Source organism: Haliotis rufescens, unplaced genomic scaffold (assembly GCF_023055435.1).
Source record: "Haliotis rufescens isolate VD_foot unplaced genomic scaffold, xgHalRufe1.0.p SCAF_24, whole genome shotgun sequence".
NCBI lineage: Eukaryota > Metazoa > Mollusca > Gastropoda > Lepetellida > Haliotidae > Haliotis > Haliotis rufescens.
This window is the reverse complement of record NW_025963935.1, coordinates 8,053,592-8,071,305: the sequence shown is the minus strand read 5'-3', so window position 1 is coordinate 8,071,305 and position 17,714 is coordinate 8,053,592. Positions and strand designations below refer to the sequence as shown.

The following is a 17,714-nucleotide window of genomic DNA, read 5'->3' as shown; positions in this document are numbered from 1 at the left end:
CAGGTGTCTCCCTCCCTCCAACTGATATTTACTGTGTCCTACAGGTGTCCCACTCCCTCCAACTGATATTTACTGTGTCCTACAGGTGTCTCCCTCACTCCAACTGATATTTACTGTGTCCTACAGGTGTCTCCCTCCAACTGATATTTACTGTGTCCTACAGGTGTCTCCCTCCCTCCAACTGATATTTACTGTGTCCTACAGGTGTCTCCCTCACTCCAACTGATATTTACTGTGTCCTACAGGTGTCCCACTCCCTCCAACTGATATTTACTGTGTCCTACAGGTGTCTCCCTCCAACTGATATTTACTGTGTCCTACAGGTGTCTCCCTCCAACTGATATTTACTGTGTCCTACAGGTGTCTCCCTCCAACTGATATTTACTGTGTCCTACAGGTGTCTCCCTCCAACTGATATTTACTGTGTCCTACAGGTGTCTCCCTCCAACTGATATTTACTGTGTCCTACAGGTGTCTCCCTCCCTCCAACTGATATTTACTGTGTCCTACAGGTGTCCCACTCCCTCCAACTGATATTTACTGTGTCCTACAGGTGTCTCCCTCCTTCCAACTGATATTTACTGTGTCCTACAGGTGTCCCACTCCCTCCAACTGATATTTACTGTGTCCTACAGGTGTCTCCCTCCAACTGATATTTACTGTGTCCTACAGGTGTCTCCCTCCTTCCAACTGATATTTACTGTGTCCTACAGGTGTCCCACTCCCTCCAACTGATATTTACTGTGTCCTACAGGTGTCTCCCTCCAACTGATATTTACTGTGTCCTACAGGTGTCTCCCTCCTTCCAACTGATATTTACTGTGTCCTACAGGTGTCTCCCTCCAACTGATATTTACTGTGTCCTACAGGTGTCTCCCTCCTTCCAACTGATATTTACTGTGTCCTACAGGTGTCCCACTCCCTCCAACTGATATTTACTGTGTCCTACAGGTGTCTCCCTCCCTCCAACTGATATTTACTGTGACCTACAGGTGTCTCACTCCAACTGATATTTACTGTGACCTGCAGGTGTCTCACTCCCTCCAACTGATATTTACTGTGTCCTACAGGTGTCCCACTCCCTCCAACTGATATTTACTGTGTCCTACAGGTGTCTCCCTCCCTCCAACTGATATTTACTGTGTCCTACAGGTGTCTCCCTCCAACTGATATTTACTGTGTCCTACAGGTGTCTCCCTCCAACTGATATTAACTGTGTCCTACAGGTGTCTCCCTCCAACTGATATTTACTGTGACCTACAGGTGTCTCATTCCCTCCAACTGATATTTACTGTGACCTACAGGTGTCTCCCTCCCTCCAACTGATATTTACTGTGACCTACAGGTGTCTCCCTCCCTCCAACTGATATTTACTGTGTCCTACAGGTGTCTCCCTCCCTCCAACTGATATTTACTGTGTCCTACAGGTGTCTCCCTCCAACTGATATTTACTGTGTCCTACAGGTGTCTCCCTCCAACTGATATTAACTGTGTCCTACAGGTGTCTCCCTCCAACTGATATTTACTGTGACCTACAGGTGTCTCATTCCCTCCAACTGATATTTACTGTGTCCTGCAGGTGTCTCCCTCCCTCCAACTGATATTTACTGTGTCCTACAGGTGTCTCCCTCCCTCCAACTGATATTTACTGTGTCCTACAGGTGTCTCCCTCCTTCCAACTGATATTTACTGTGTCCTACAGGTGTCTCATTCCCTCCAACTGATATTAACTGTGTCCTACAGGTGTCTCCCTCCAACTGATATTTACTGTGACCTACAGGTGTCTCATTCCCTCCAACTGATATTTACTGTGTCCTACAGGTGTCTCCCTCCAACTGATATTTACTGTGTCCTACAGGTGTCTCCCTCCCTCCAACTGATATTTACTGTGTCCTACAGGTGTCCCATTCCCTCCAACTGATATTTACTGTGTCCTACAGGTGTCTCCCTCCCTCCAACTGATATTTACTGTGTCCTACAGGTGTCTCCCTCCAACTGATATTTACTGTGTCCTGCAGGTGTCCCACTCCCTCCAACTGATATTTACTGTGACCTACAGGTGTCTCCCTCCCTCCAACTGATATTAACTGTGTCCTACAGGTGTCTCCCTCCCTCCAACTGATATTTACTGTGTCCTACAGGTGTCCCACTCCCTCCAACTGATATTTACTGTGACCTACAGGTGTCTCCCTCCCTCCAACTGATATTTACTGTGTCCTACAGGTGTCCCATTCCCTCCAACTGATATTTACTGTGACCTACAGGTGTCCCATTCCCTCCAACTGATATTTACTGTGACCTACAGGTGTCTCCCTCCCTCCAACTGATATTTACTGTGTCCTACAGGTGTCTCCCTCCTTCCAACTGATATTTACTGTGTCCTACAGGTGTCTCCCTCACTCCAACTGATATTTACTGTGTCCTACAGGTGTCTCCCTCCAACTGATATTTACTGTGTCCTACAGGTGTCCCACTCCCTCCAACTGATATTTACTGTGTCCTACAGGTGTCTCCCTCCAACTGATATTTACTGTGTCCTACAGGTGTCTCCCTCCTTCCAACTGATATTAACTGTGTCCTACAGGTGTCCCACTCCCTCCAACTGATATTTACTGTGTCCTACAGGTGTCTCCCTCACTCCAACTGATATTTACTGTGTCCTACAGGTGTCTCCCTCCTTCCAACTGATATTTACTGTGTCCTACAGGTGTCTCCCTCCCTCCAACTGATATTTACTGTGTCCTACAGGTGTCTCCCTCCCTCCAACTGATATTTACTGTGTCCTACAGGTGTCTCCCTCCAACTGATATTTACTGTGACCTACAGGTGTCTCCCTCCCTCCAACTGATATTTACTGTGACCTACAGGTGTCCCACTCCCTCCAACTGATATTTACTGTGTCCTACAGGTGTCTCCCTCCAACTGATATTTACTGTGACCTGTAGGTGTCTCCCTCCCTCCAACTGATATTTACTGTGTCCTACAGGTGTCTCCCTCCAACTGATATTTACTGTGTCCTGCAGGTGTCCCACTCCCTCCAACTGATATTTACTGTGTCCTACAGGTGTCTCCCTCCCTCCAACTGATATTAACTGTGTCCTACAGGTGTCTCCCTCCCTCCAACTGATATTTACTGTGTCCTACAGGTGTCCCACTCCCTCCAACTGATATTTACTGTGTCCTACAGGTGTCTCCCTCCAACTGATATTTACTGTGTCCTGCAGGTGTCCCACTCCCTCCAACTGATATTTACTGTGACCTACAGGTGTCTCCCTCACTCCAACTGATATTTACTGTGACCTACAGGTGTCCCACTCACTCCAACTGATATTTACTGTGTCCTACAGGTGTCTCCCTCCCTCCAACTGATATTTACTGTGACCTACAGGTGTCCCACTCACTCCAACTGATATTTACTGTGTCCTGTAGGTGTCTCCCTCCCTCCAACTGATATTTACTGTGTCCTACAGGTGTCTCATTCCCTCCAACTGATATTTACTGTGTCCTGCAGGTGTCCCATTCCCTCCAACTGATATTTACTGTGTCCTACAGGTGTCTCCCTCCAACTGATATTTACTGTGTCCTACAGGTGTCTCCCTCCCTCCAACTGATATTTACTGTGTCCTACAGGAGTCTCCCTCCAACTGATATTTACTGTGACCTACAGGTGTCTCACTCCCTCCAACTGATATTTACTGTGTCCTACAGGTGTCCCATTCCCTCCAAACTGATATTTACTGTGTCCTACAGGTGTCTCACTCCCTCCAACTGATATTTACTGTGTCCTACAGGTGTCTCACTCCCTCCAACTGATATTTACTGTGACCTGTAGGTGTCTCCCTCCCTCCAACTGATATTTACTGTTTCCTGCAGGTGTCTCACTCCCTCCAACTGATATTTACTGTGTCCTGCAGGTGTCTCACTCCCTCCAACTGATATTTACTGTGTCCTGCAGGTGTCCCACTCACTCCAACTGATATTTACTGTGTCCTACAGGTGTCTCCCTCCCTCCAACTGATATTTACTGTGTCCTACAGGTGTCCCACTCACTCCAACTGATATTTACTGTGTCTTGTAGGTGTCTCACTCCCTCCAACTGATATTTACTGTGTCCTGCAGGTGTCCCACTCACTCCAACTGATATTTACTGTGTCCTACAGGTGTCTCCCTCCCTCCAACTGATATTTACTGTGTCCTGCAGGTGTCCCACTCACTCCAACTGATATTTACTGTGACTTGTAGGTGTCTCCCCCCAACTGATATTTACTGTGTCCTGCAGGTGTCTCCCTCCCTCCAACTGATATTTACTGTGTCCTACAGGTGTCTCCCTCCCTCCAACTGATATTTACTGTGTCCTACAGGTGTCTCCCTCCAACTGATATTTACTGTGACCTGTAGGTGTCTCCCTCCCTCCAACTGATATTTACTGTGACCTACAGGTGTCCCACTCCCTCCAACTGATATTTACTGTGTCCTGCAGGTGTCCCACTCCCTCCAACTGATATTTACTGTGACCTACAGGTGTCCCACTCACTCCAACTGATATTTACTGTGTCCTACAGGTGTCTCCCTCCCTCCAACTGATATTAACTGTGACCTACAGGTGTCCCACTCCCTCCAACTGATATTTACTGTGTCCTGCAGGTGTCCCATTCCCTCCAACTGATATTTACTGTGTCCTACAGGTGTCTCCCTCCCTCCAACTGATATTTTCTGTGTCCTACAGGTGTCTCCCTCCAACTGATATTTACTGTGTCCTACAGGTGTCTCATTCCCTCCAACTGATATTTACTGTGTCCTACAGGTGTCTCATTCCCTCCAACTGATATTTACTGTGTCCTGCAGGTGTCTCATTCCCTCCAACTGATATTTACTGTGTCCTACAGGTGTCCCATTCCCTCCAACTGATATTTACTGTGTCCTACAGGTGTCTCCCTCCAACTGATATTTACTGTGACCTACAGGTGTCTCCCTCCCTCCAACTGATATTTACTGTGACCTACAGGTGTCTCCCTCCAACTGATATTTACTGTGTCCTACAGGTGTCTCATTCCCTCCAACTGATATTTACTGTGTCCTACAGGTGTCTCATTCCCTCCATCTGATATTTACTGTGTCCTGCAGGTGTCTCATTCCCTCCAACTGATATTTACTGTGTCCTACAGGTGTCTCATTCCCTCCAACTGATATTTACTGTGTCCTACAGGTGTCCCATTCCCTCCAACTGATATTTACTGTGTCCTACAGGTGTCTCCCTCCAACTGATATTTACTGTGACCTACAGGTGTCTCCCTCCCTCCAACTGATATTTACTGTGACCTACAGGTGTCTCCCTCCAACTGATATTTACTGTGTCCTACAGGTGTCTCCCTCCCTCCAACTGATATTTACTGTGTCCTACAGGTGTCTCCCTCCCTCCAACTGATATTTACTGTGTCCTACAGGTGTCCCATTCCCTCCAACTGATATTTACTGTGACCTACAGGTGTCTCCCTCCCTCCAACTGATATTTACTGTGACCTACAGGTGTCTCATTCCCTCCAACTGATATTTACTGTGTCCTACAGGTGTCCCATTCCCTCCAACTGATATTTACTGTGTCCTACAGGTGTCCCATTCCCTCCAACTGATATTTACTGTGTCCTACAGGTGTCTCCCTCCAACTGATATTTACTGTGTCCTACAGGTGTCTCACTCACTCCAACTGATATTTACTGTGACCTACAGGTGTCTCCCTCCCTCCAACTGATATTTACTGTGACCTACAGGTGTCTCCCTCCAACTGATATTTACTGTGTCCTACAGGTGTCTCCCTCCCTCCAACTGATATTTACTGTGTCCTACAGGTGTCTCCCTCCCTCCAACTGATATTTACTGTGTCCTACAGGTGTCCCATTCCCTCCAACTGATATTTACTGTGACCTACAGGTGTCTCCCTCCCTCCAACTGAGATTTACTGTGACCTACAGGTGTCTCATTCCCTCCAACTGATATTTACTGTGTCCTACAGGTGTCCCATTCCCTCCAACTGATATTTACTGTGTCCTGTAGGTGTCTCCCTCCCTCCAACTGATATTTACTGTGTCCTACAGGTGTCTCCCTCCCTCCAACTGATATTTACTGTGTCCTACAGGTGTCTCCCTCCTTCCAACTGATATTTACTGTGTCCTACAGGAGTCTCCCTCCCTCCAACTGATATTTACTGTGACCTACAGGTGTCTCCCTCACTCCAACTGATATTTACTGTGTCCTACAGGTGTCCCACTCCCTCCAACTGATATTTACTGTGTCCTACAGGAGTCTCCCTCCCTCCAACTGATATTTACTGTGTCCTACAGGAGTCTCCCTCCCTCCAACTGATATTTACTGTGTCCTACAGGAGTCTCCCTCCCTCCAACTGATATTTACTGTGTCCTACAGGTGTCTCCCTCCCTCCAACTGATATTTACTGTGTCCTGCAGGTGTCTCCCTCCCTCCAACTGATATTTACTGTGTCCTACAGGTGTCTCCCTCCCTCCAACTGATATTTACTGTGTCCTACAGGTGTCTCCCTCCCTCCAACTGATATTTACTGTGTCCTGGAGGAGTCCCACTCACTCCAAACTGATATTTACTGTGACCTGGAGGAGTCCCACTCCCTCCAACTGATATTTACTGTGTCCTACAGGTGTCTCCCTCCCTCCAACTGATATTTACTGTGTCCTACAGGTGTCTCACTCACTCCAACTGATATTTACTGTGTCCTGCAGGTGTCTCCCTCCAACTGATATTTACTGTGTCCTACAGGTGTCTCCCTCCAACTGATATTTACTGTGTCCTACAGGTGTCTCCCTCCCTCCAACTGATATTTACTGTGACCTACAGGTGTCTCCCTCCCTCCAACTGATATTTACTGTGACCTACAGGTGTCTCCCTCCCTCCAACTGATATTTACTGTGTCCTGGAGGAGTCCCACTCCCTCCAAACTGATATTTACTGTGTCCTGCAGGTGTCCCCCTCCCTCCAAACTGATATTTACTGTGACCTGGAGGAGTCCCACTCCCTCCAAACTGATATTTACTGTGACCTGGAGGAGTCCCACTCCCTCCAAACTGATATTTACTGTGACCTGGAGGAGTCCCACTCACTCCAACTGATATTTACTGTGTCCTAGAGGAGTCCCACTCCCTCCAAACTGATATTTACTGTGACCTACAGGTGTCTCCCTCCCTCCAACTGATATTTACTGTGACCTGGAGGAGTCCCACTCCCTCCAAACTGATATTTACTGTGACCTGGAGGAGTCCCACTCCCTCCAAACTGATATTTACTGTGACCTGGAGGAGTCCCACTCACTCCAACTGATATTTACTGTGTCCTGGAGGAGTCCCACTCCCTCCAACTGATATTTACTGTGTCCTGGAGGAGTCTCACTCCCTCCAAACTGATATTTACTGTGACCTGGAGGAGTCCCACTCCCTCCAAACTGATATTTACTGTGACCTGGAGGAGTCCCACTCCCTCCAAACTGATATTTACTGTGACCTACAGGTGTCTCCCTCCCTCCAACTGATATTTACTGTGACCTGGAGGAGTCCCACTCCCTCCAAACTGATATTTACTGTGACCTACAGGTGTCTCCCTCCCTCCAACTGATATTTACTGTGTCCTGGAGGAGTCCCACTCCCTCCAAACTGATATTTACTGTGACCTACAGGTGTCTCCCTCCCTCCAAACTGATATTTACTGTGACCTACAGGTGTCTCCCTCACTCCAACTGATATTTACTGTGACCTGCAGGTGTCCCACTCCCTCCAACTGATATTTACTGTGTCCTGGAGGAGTCCCACTCCCTCCAAACTGATATTTACTGTGACCTACAGGTGTCTCCCTCCCTCCAAACTGATATTTACTGTGACCTACAGGTGTCTCCCTCCCTCCAAACTGATATTTACTGTGACCTACAGGTGTCTCCCTCCCTCCAAACTGATATTTACTGTGACCTACAGGTGTCTCCCTCACTCCAACTGATATTTACTGTGACCTGCAGGTGTCCCACTCCCTCCAACTGATATTTACTGTGTCCTGGAGGAGTCCCACTCCCTCCAAACTGATATTTACTGTGACCTACAGGTGTCTCCCTCCCTCCAAACTGATATTTACTGTGACCTACAGGTGTCTCCCTCACTCCAAACTGATATTTACTGTGACCTACAGGTGTCTCCCTCACTCCAACTGATATTTACTGTGACCTACAGGTGTCTCCCTCCCTCCAACTGATATTTACTGTGTCCTGGAGGAGTCCCACTCCCTCCAAACTGATATTTACTGTGTCCTGGAGGAGTCCCACTCCCTCCAAACTGATATTTACTGTGACCTACAGGTGTCTCCCTCCCTCCAAACTGATATTTACTGTGACCTACAGGTGTCTCCCTCCCTCCAACTGATATTTACTGTGTCCTGGAGGAGTCCCACTCACTCCAAACTGATATTTACTGTGACCTGGAGGAGTCCCACTCCCTCCAACTGATATTTACTGTGTCCTACAGGTGTCTCACTCACTCCAACTGATATTTACTGTGTCCTGCAGGTGTCTCCCTCCAACTGATATTTACTGTGTCCTACAGGTGTCTCCCTCCAACTGATATTTACTGTGTCCTACAGGTGTCTCCCTCCCTCCAACTGATATTTACTGTGACCTACAGGTGTCTCCCTCCCTCCAACTGATATTTACTGTGTCCTACAGGTGTCTCCCTCCCTCCAACTGATATTTACTGTGTCCTGCAGGTGTCCCATTCCCTCCAACTGATATTTACTGTGACCTACAGGTGTCTCCCTCCCTCCAACTGATATTTACTGTGACCTACAGGTGTCCCATTCCCTCCAACTGATATTTACTGTGTCCTGCAGGTGTCCCATTCCCTCCAACTGATATTTACTGTGACCTGGAGGAGTCCCACTCCCTCCAAACTGATATTTACTGTGACCTGGAGGAGTCCCACTCCCTCCAAACTGATATTTACTGTGACCTGGAGGAGTCCCACTCACTCCAACTGATATTTACTGTGTCCTGGAGGAGTCCCACTCCCTCCAACTGATATTTACTGTGTCCTGGAGGAGTCTCACTCCCTCCAAACTGATATTTACTGTGACCTGGAGGAGTCCCACTCCCTCCAAACTGATATTTACTGTGACCTGGAGGAGTCCCACTCCCTCCAAACTGATATTTACTGTGACCTACAGGTGTCTCCCTCCCTCCAACTGATATTTACTGTGACCTGGAGGAGTCCCACTCCCTCCAAACTGATATTTACTGTGACCTACAGGTGTCTCCCTCCCTCCAACTGATATTTACTGTGTCCTGGAGGAGTCCCACTCCCTCCAAACTGATATTTACTGTGACCTACAGGTGTCTCCCTCCCTCCAAACTGATATTTACTGTGACCTACAGGTGTCTCCCTCACTCCAACTGATATTTACTGTGACCTGCAGGTGTCCCACTCCCTCCAACTGATATTTACTGTGTCCTGGAGGAGTCCCACTCCCTCCAAACTGATATTTACTGTGACCTACAGGTGTCTCCCTCCCTCCAAACTGATATTTACTGTGACCTACAGGTGTCTCCCTCCCTCCAAACTGATATTTACTGTGACCTACAGGTGTCTCCCTCCCTCCAAACTGATATTTACTGTGACCTACAGGTGTCTCCCTCACTCCAACTGATATTTACTGTGACCTGCAGGTGTCCCACTCCCTCCAACTGATATTTACTGTGTCCTGGAGGAGTCCCACTCCCTCCAAACTGATATTTACTGTGACCTACAGGTGTCTCCCTCCCTCCAAACTGATATTTACTGTGACCTACAGGTGTCTCCCTCACTCCAAACTGATATTTACTGTGACCTACAGGTGTCTCCCTCACTCCAACTGATATTTACTGTGACCTACAGGTGTCTCCCTCCCTCCAACTGATATTTACTGTGTCCTGGAGGAGTCCCACTCCCTCCAAACTGATATTTACTGTGTCCTGGAGGAGTCCCACTCCCTCCAAACTGATATTTACTGTGACCTACAGGTGTCTCCCTCCCTCCAAACTGATATTTACTGTGACCTACAGGTGTCTCCCTCCCTCCAACTGATATTTACTGTGTCCTGGAGGAGTCCCACTCACTCCAAACTGATATTTACTGTGACCTGGAGGAGTCCCACTCCCTCCAACTGATATTTACTGTGTCCTACAGGTGTCTCACTCACTCCAACTGATATTTACTGTGTCCTGCAGGTGTCTCCCTCCAACTGATATTTACTGTGTCCTACAGGTGTCTCCCTCCAACTGATATTTACTGTGTCCTACAGGTGTCTCCCTCCCTCCAACTGATATTTACTGTGACCTACAGGTGTCTCCCTCCCTCCAACTGATATTTACTGTGTCCTACAGGTGTCTCCCTCCCTCCAACTGATATTTACTGTGTCCTGCAGGTGTCCCATTCCCTCCAACTGATATTTACTGTGACCTACAGGTGTCTCCCTCCCTCCAACTGATATTTACTGTGACCTACAGGTGTCCCATTCCCTCCAACTGATATTTACTGTGTCCTGCAGGTGTCCCATTCCCTCCAACTGATATTTACTGTGACCTACAGGTGTCTCCCTCCCTCCAACTGATATTTACTGTGTCCTGCAGGTGTCCCACTCCCTCCAAACTGATATTTACTGTGACCTGGAGGAGTCCCACTCCCTCCAAACTGATATTTACTGTGTCCTACAGGTGTCTCCCTCCCTCCAACTGATATTTACTGTGTCCTACAGGTGTCTCACTCACTCCAACTGATATTTACTGTGTCCTGCAGGTGTCTCCCTCCAACTGATATTTACTGTGTCCTACAGGTGTCTCCCTCCAACTGATATTTACTGTGTCCTACAGGTGTCTCCCTCCCTCCAACTGATATTTACTGTGACCTACAGGTGTCTCCCTCCCTCCAACTGATATTTACTGTGACCTACAGGTGTCTCCCTCCCTCCAACTGATATTTACTGTGTCCTGGAGGAGTCCCACTCCCTCCAAACTGATATTTACTGTGTCCTGCAGGTGTCCCCCTCCCTCCAAACTGATATTTACTGTGACCTGGAGGAGTCCCACTCCCTCCAAACTGATATTTACTGTGACCTGGAGGAGTCCCACTCCCTCCAAACTGATATTTACTGTGACCTGGAGGAGTCCCACTCACTCCAACTGATATTTACTGTGTCCTAGAGGAGTCCCACTCCCTCCAAACTGATATTTACTGTGACCTACAGGTGTCTCCCTCCCTCCAACTGATATTTACTGTGACCTGGAGGAGTCCCACTCCCTCCAAACTGATATTTACTGTGACCTGGAGGAGTCCCACTCCCTCCAAACTGATATTTACTGTGACCTGGAGGAGTCCCACTCACTCCAACTGATATTTACTGTGTCCTGGAGGAGTCCCACTCCCTCCAACTGATATTTACTGTGTCCTGGAGGAGTCTCACTCCCTCCAAACTGATATTTACTGTGACCTGGAGGAGTCCCACTCCCTCCAAACTGATATTTACTGTGACCTGGAGGAGTCCCACTCCCTCCAAACTGATATTTACTGTGACCTACAGGTGTCTCCCTCCCTCCAACTGATATTTACTGTGACCTGGAGGAGTCCCACTCCCTCCAAACTGATATTTACTGTGACCTACAGGTGTCTCCCTCCCTCCAACTGATATTTACTGTGTCCTGGAGGAGTCCCACTCCCTCCAAACTGATATTTACTGTGACCTACAGGTGTCTCCCTCCCTCCAAACTGATATTTACTGTGACCTACAGGTGTCTCCCTCACTCCAACTGATATTTACTGTGACCTGCAGGTGTCCCACTCCCTCCAACTGATATTTACTGTGTCCTGGAGGAGTCCCACTCCCTCCAAACTGATATTTACTGTGACCTACAGGTGTCTCCCTCCCTCCAAACTGATATTTACTGTGACCTACAGGTGTCTCCCTCCCTCCAAACTGATATTTACTGTGACCTACAGGTGTCTCCCTCCCTCCAAACTGATATTTACTGTGACCTACAGGTGTCTCCCTCACTCCAACTGATATTTACTGTGACCTGCAGGTGTCCCACTCCCTCCAACTGATATTTACTGTGTCCTGGAGGAGTCCCACTCCCTCCAAACTGATATTTACTGTGACCTACAGGTGTCTCCCTCCCTCCAAACTGATATTTACTGTGACCTACAGGTGTCTCCCTCACTCCAAACTGATATTTACTGTGACCTACAGGTGTCTCCCTCACTCCAACTGATATTTACTGTGACCTACAGGTGTCTCCCTCCCTCCAACTGATATTTACTGTGTCCTGGAGGAGTCCCACTCCCTCCAAACTGATATTTACTGTGTCCTGGAGGAGTCCCACTCCCTCCAAACTGATATTTACTGTGACCTACAGGTGTCTCCCTCCCTCCAAACTGATATTTACTGTGACCTACAGGTGTCTCCCTCCCTCCAACTGATATTTACTGTGTCCTGGAGGAGTCCCACTCACTCCAAACTGATATTTACTGTGACCTGGAGGAGTCCCACTCCCTCCAACTGATATTTACTGTGTCCTACAGGTGTCTCACTCACTCCAACTGATATTTACTGTGTCCTGCAGGTGTCTCCCTCCAACTGATATTTACTGTGTCCTACAGGTGTCTCCCTCCAACTGATATTTACTGTGTCCTACAGGTGTCTCCCTCCCTCCAACTGATATTTACTGTGACCTACAGGTGTCTCCCTCCCTCCAACTGATATTTACTGTGTCCTACAGGTGTCTCCCTCCCTCCAACTGATATTTACTGTGTCCTGCAGGTGTCCCATTCCCTCCAACTGATATTTACTGTGACCTACAGGTGTCTCCCTCCCTCCAACTGATATTTACTGTGACCTACAGGTGTCCCATTCCCTCCAACTGATATTAACTGTGACCTACAGGTGTCCCACTCCCTCCAACTGATATTTACTGTGTCCTGCAGGTGTCCCACTCCCTCCAAACTGATATTTACTGTGACCTGGAGGAGTCCCACTCCCTCCAAACTGATATTTACTGTGACCTGGAGGAGTCCCACTCCCTCCAAACTGATATTTACTGTGACCTGGAGGAGTCCCACTCACTCCAACTGATATTTACTGTGTCCTAGAGGAGTCCCACTCCCTCCAAACTGATATTTACTGTGACCTACAGGTGTCTCCCTCCCTCCAACTGATATTTACTGTGACCTGGAGGAGTCCCACTCCCTCCAAACTGATATTTACTGTGACCTGGAGGAGTCCCACTCCCTCCAAACTGATATTTACTGTGACCTGGAGGAGTCCCACTCACTCCAACTGATATTTACTGTGTCCTGGAGGAGTCCCACTCCCTCCAACTGATATTTACTGTGTCCTGGAGGAGTCTCACTCCCTCCAAACTGATATTTACTGTGACCTGGAGGAGTCCCACTCCCTCCAAACTGATATTTACTGTGACCTGGAGGAGTCCCACTCCCTCCAAACTGATATTTACTGTGACCTACAGGTGTCTCCCTCCCTCCAACTGATATTTACTGTGACCTGGAGGAGTCCCACTCCCTCCAAACTGATATTTACTGTGACCTACAGGTGTCTCCCTCCCTCCAACTGATATTTACTGTGTCCTGGAGGAGTCCCACTCCCTCCAAACTGATATTTACTGTGACCTACAGGTGTCTCCCTCCCTCCAAACTGATATTTACTGTGACCTACAGGTGTCTCCCTCACTCCAACTGATATTTACTGTGACCTGCAGGTGTCCCACTCCCTCCAACTGATATTTACTGTGTCCTGGAGGAGTCCCACTCCCTCCAAACTGATATTTACTGTGACCTACAGGTGTCTCCCTCCCTCCAAACTGATATTTACTGTGACCTACAGGTGTCTCCCTCCCTCCAAACTGATATTTACTGTGACCTACAGGTGTCTCCCTCCCTCCAAACTGATATTTACTGTGACCTACAGGTGTCTCCCTCACTCCAACTGATATTTACTGTGACCTGCAGGTGTCCCACTCCCTCCAACTGATATTTACTGTGTCCTGGAGGAGTCCCACTCCCTCCAAACTGATATTTACTGTGACCTACAGGTGTCTCCCTCCCTCCAAACTGATATTTACTGTGACCTACAGGTGTCTCCCTCACTCCAAACTGATATTTACTGTGACCTACAGGTGTCTCCCTCACTCCAACTGATATTTACTGTGACCTACAGGTGTCTCCCTCCCTCCAACTGATATTTACTGTGTCCTGGAGGAGTCCCACTCCCTCCAAACTGATATTTACTGTGTCCTGGAGGAGTCCCACTCCCTCCAAACTGATATTTACTGTGACCTACAGGTGTCTCCCTCCCTCCAAACTGATATTTACTGTGACCTACAGGTGTCTCCCTCCCTCCAAACTGATATTTACTGTGACCTACAGGTGTCTCCCTCACTCCAACTGATATTTACTGTGACCTGCAGGTGTCCCACTCCCTCCAACTGATATTTACTGTGTCCTGGAGGAGTCCCACTCCCTCCAAACTGATATTTACTGTGACCTACAGGTGTCTCCCTCCCTCCAAACTGATATTTACTGTGACCTACAGGTGTCTCCCTCACTCCAAACTGATATTTACTGTGACCTACAGGTGTCTCCCTCACTCCAACTGATATTTACTGTGACCTACAGGTGTCTCCCTCCCTCCAACTGATATTTACTGTGTCCTGGAGGAGTCCCACTCCCTCCAAACTGATATTTACTGTGACCTACAGGTGTCTCCCTCCCTCCAAACTGATATTTACTGTGACCTACAGGTGTCTCCCTCCCTCCAAACTGATATTTACTGTGACCTACAGGTGTCTCCCTCACTCCAACTGATATTTACTGTGACCTGCAGGTGTCTCACTCCCTCCAACTGATATTTACTGTGTCCTGCAGGTGTCTCACTCCCCCCAACTGATATTTACTGTGTCCTACAGGTGTCTCACTCCCTCCAACTGATATTTACTGTGACCTGCAGGTGTCCCACTCCCTCCAACTGATATTTACTGTTCCCTACAGGTGTCCCACTTCCTGAGTACGCTAGAGATAGACCTGCAGCATGGAGTCGGGGGGAGACTGGATTCACTCCTCGGTCAGTGTATGTATTTTGGGCTGAGCTTCAGTCGAGTTGGCGCCGACTTCCGCGGCCTCTTGCCATCGATTTTCAAGACAGCTGCACTGCAGAACTTCAAGGCAGGACTGAAGGAGGCAAACACAAGGTTGGTCTAACGTGTGTAGCACAACTTGGTCATAGCCATGTACTGGCAAACACAAGGTTGGTCTAACGTGTGTAGCACAACTTGGTCATAGCCATGTACTGGCAAACACAAGGTTGGTCTAACGTGTGTAGCACAACTTGGTCATAGCCATGTACTGGCAAACACAAGGTTGGTCTAACGTGTGTAGCACAACTTGGTCATAGCCATGTACTGGCAAACACAAGGTTGGTCTAACGTGTGTAGCACAACTTGGTCATAGCCATGTACTGGCAAACACAAGGTTGGTCTAACGTGTGTAGCACAACTTGGTCATAGCCATGTACTGGCAAACACAACGTTGGTCTAACGTGTGTAGCACAACTTGGTCATAGCCATGTACTGGCAAACACAAGGTTGGTCTAACGTGTGTAGCACAACTTGGTCATAGCCATGTACTGGCAAACACAAGGTTGGTCTAACGGGTGTAGCACAACTTGGTCATAGCCATGTACTGGCAAACACAACGTTGGTCTAACGTGTGTAGCACAACTTGGTCATAGCCATGTACTGGCAAACACAAGGTTGGTCTAACGTGTGTAGCACAACTTGGTCATAGCCATGTACTGGCAAACACAACGTTGGTCTAACGCGTGTAGCAAGTCTTGGTCATAGCCATGTACTGGCAAACACAAGATTGGTCTAACGTGTGTAGCACAACTTGGTCATAGCCATGTACTGGCAAACACAACGTTGGTCTAACGTGTGTAGCAAGTCTTGGTCATAGCCATGTACTGGCAAACACAACGTTGGTCTAACGCGTGTAGCAAGTCTTGGTCATAGCCATGTACTGGCAAACACAACGTTGGTCTAACGCGTGTAGCAAGTCTTGGTCATAGCCATGTACTGGCAAACACAACGTTGGTCTAACGTGTGTAGCACAACTTGGTCATAGCCATGTACTGGCAAACACAACGTTGGTCTAACGTGTGTAGCACAACTTGGTCATAGCCATGTACTGGCAAACACAACGTTGGTCTAACGCGTGTAGCAAGTCTTGGTCATAGCCATGTACTGGCAAACACAACGTTGGTCTAACGCGTGTAGCAAGTCTTGGTCATAGCCATGTACTGGCAAACACAACGTTGGTCTAACGGGTGTAGCACGTCTTGGTCATAGTCATGTACTGGCAAACACAACGTTGGTCTAACGTGTGTAGCACATCTTGGTCATAGTCATGAACTGCCAAACACAAGGTTGGTCTAACTCTTGGTCTCCAGTTATTCAAAAATAAAATATCAATTGAACGATTTGGGGAACTGGTTCAGATTGAGAAGGTTTGAGATTCAGAAGGTTTTGGATCTAAGAGGTTAAGGGTCTAATAGGTTGGGGATCTAAGAGGTTCGGGATCAAAGAGGTTGGGGATCTAAGAGGTTGGGGATCTAGGAGCTTCAGGATCTAAGAGGTTGTGGATCTGCTAAGTTCAGGATCTAAGAGGTTGTGGATCTATTTAGTTTAGGATCTAAGAGGTTCGGGATCAAAGAGGTTGAGGATCTAAGAGGTTGGGGATCTAGGAGCTTCAGGATCTAAGAGGTTGGGATCTAGGAAGTTTGGGATCTAGAGGTTGGGGATCTAGGAGGTTCAGGATCTGGGAAGTTCAGGATCTAAGAGTTTCAGGATCTAAGAGGTTGGGGATATAGGAGGTTCAGGATATAGGAGGTTCACAATTTAGGAGGTTTGGGATGTAGGAGGCACGTGATCTGGGAGATACAGAATCTTGGAAGTTTGGTATCTGGGAGGGGATATAATAAGTTCCGGATCTAAGAGGTTGGGATCTAGGAAGTTCGGGATCTAAGAGGTTGGGATCTAGGAAGTTCAGGATCTAGGAGGTTCAGAATCTAGAAAGTTCGGGATCTAGGAGGTTCAGAATCTAGGAAGTTCGGGATCTAAGAGGTTGGGATCTAGGAAGTTCGGGATCTAAGAGGTTGGGATCTAGGAAGTTTGGGATCTAGAGGTTGGGATCTAGGTGGTTCAGGATCTAAGAGGTTGGGGATCTCGGAAGTTCAGGATCTAGGAGGTTGAGGATATAAGAAGTTTGGGATCTAAGAGATTTGGGATCTATGAGGTTCGGGGATCTAGGAGGTTCAGGATCTAAGAGGTTTGGGATCTCAGAAGTTCAGGATCTAGGAGGTTTGGGATGTCGGATTTGGAATCCTGGTTGTTCAGGGTCTAGAAGGTGCAGGATCCAGAAGGTTCAGGAGCTAGGAGGTTTGGGATCTGAAGGTTGTATTGACACATAGCCTTCAACAAACAAACTACTAAATTTTATTGATTCAAAATCCAATGATTGTAGTCCCCATAGACTGGTGGCTTTTGAGGCCATAATTCTGAACCAGTTCCCAATTCTTTCTTTTGTCCTACAAGAGTAACTGAATAAAATTGACAACAT

General features: G+C 47.8%; 1 protein-coding gene across 1 annotated transcript in view; it reads left to right on the top strand.

Annotated features, from left to right (window-relative positions):
• The window catches only part of LOC124128146 (conserved oligomeric Golgi complex subunit 8-like), a 61,705-nt gene that overhangs the window by 28,042 nt on the left and 15,949 nt on the right, over positions 1-17,714 (top strand). Inside the window, exon 8 of the mRNA XM_048402141.1 lies at positions 15,090-15,289. Within this exon, the coding sequence (XP_048258098.1) occupies positions 15,090-15,289 (200 nt within the window). The remainder of the gene's footprint in view (positions 1-15,089; positions 15,290-17,714) is intronic.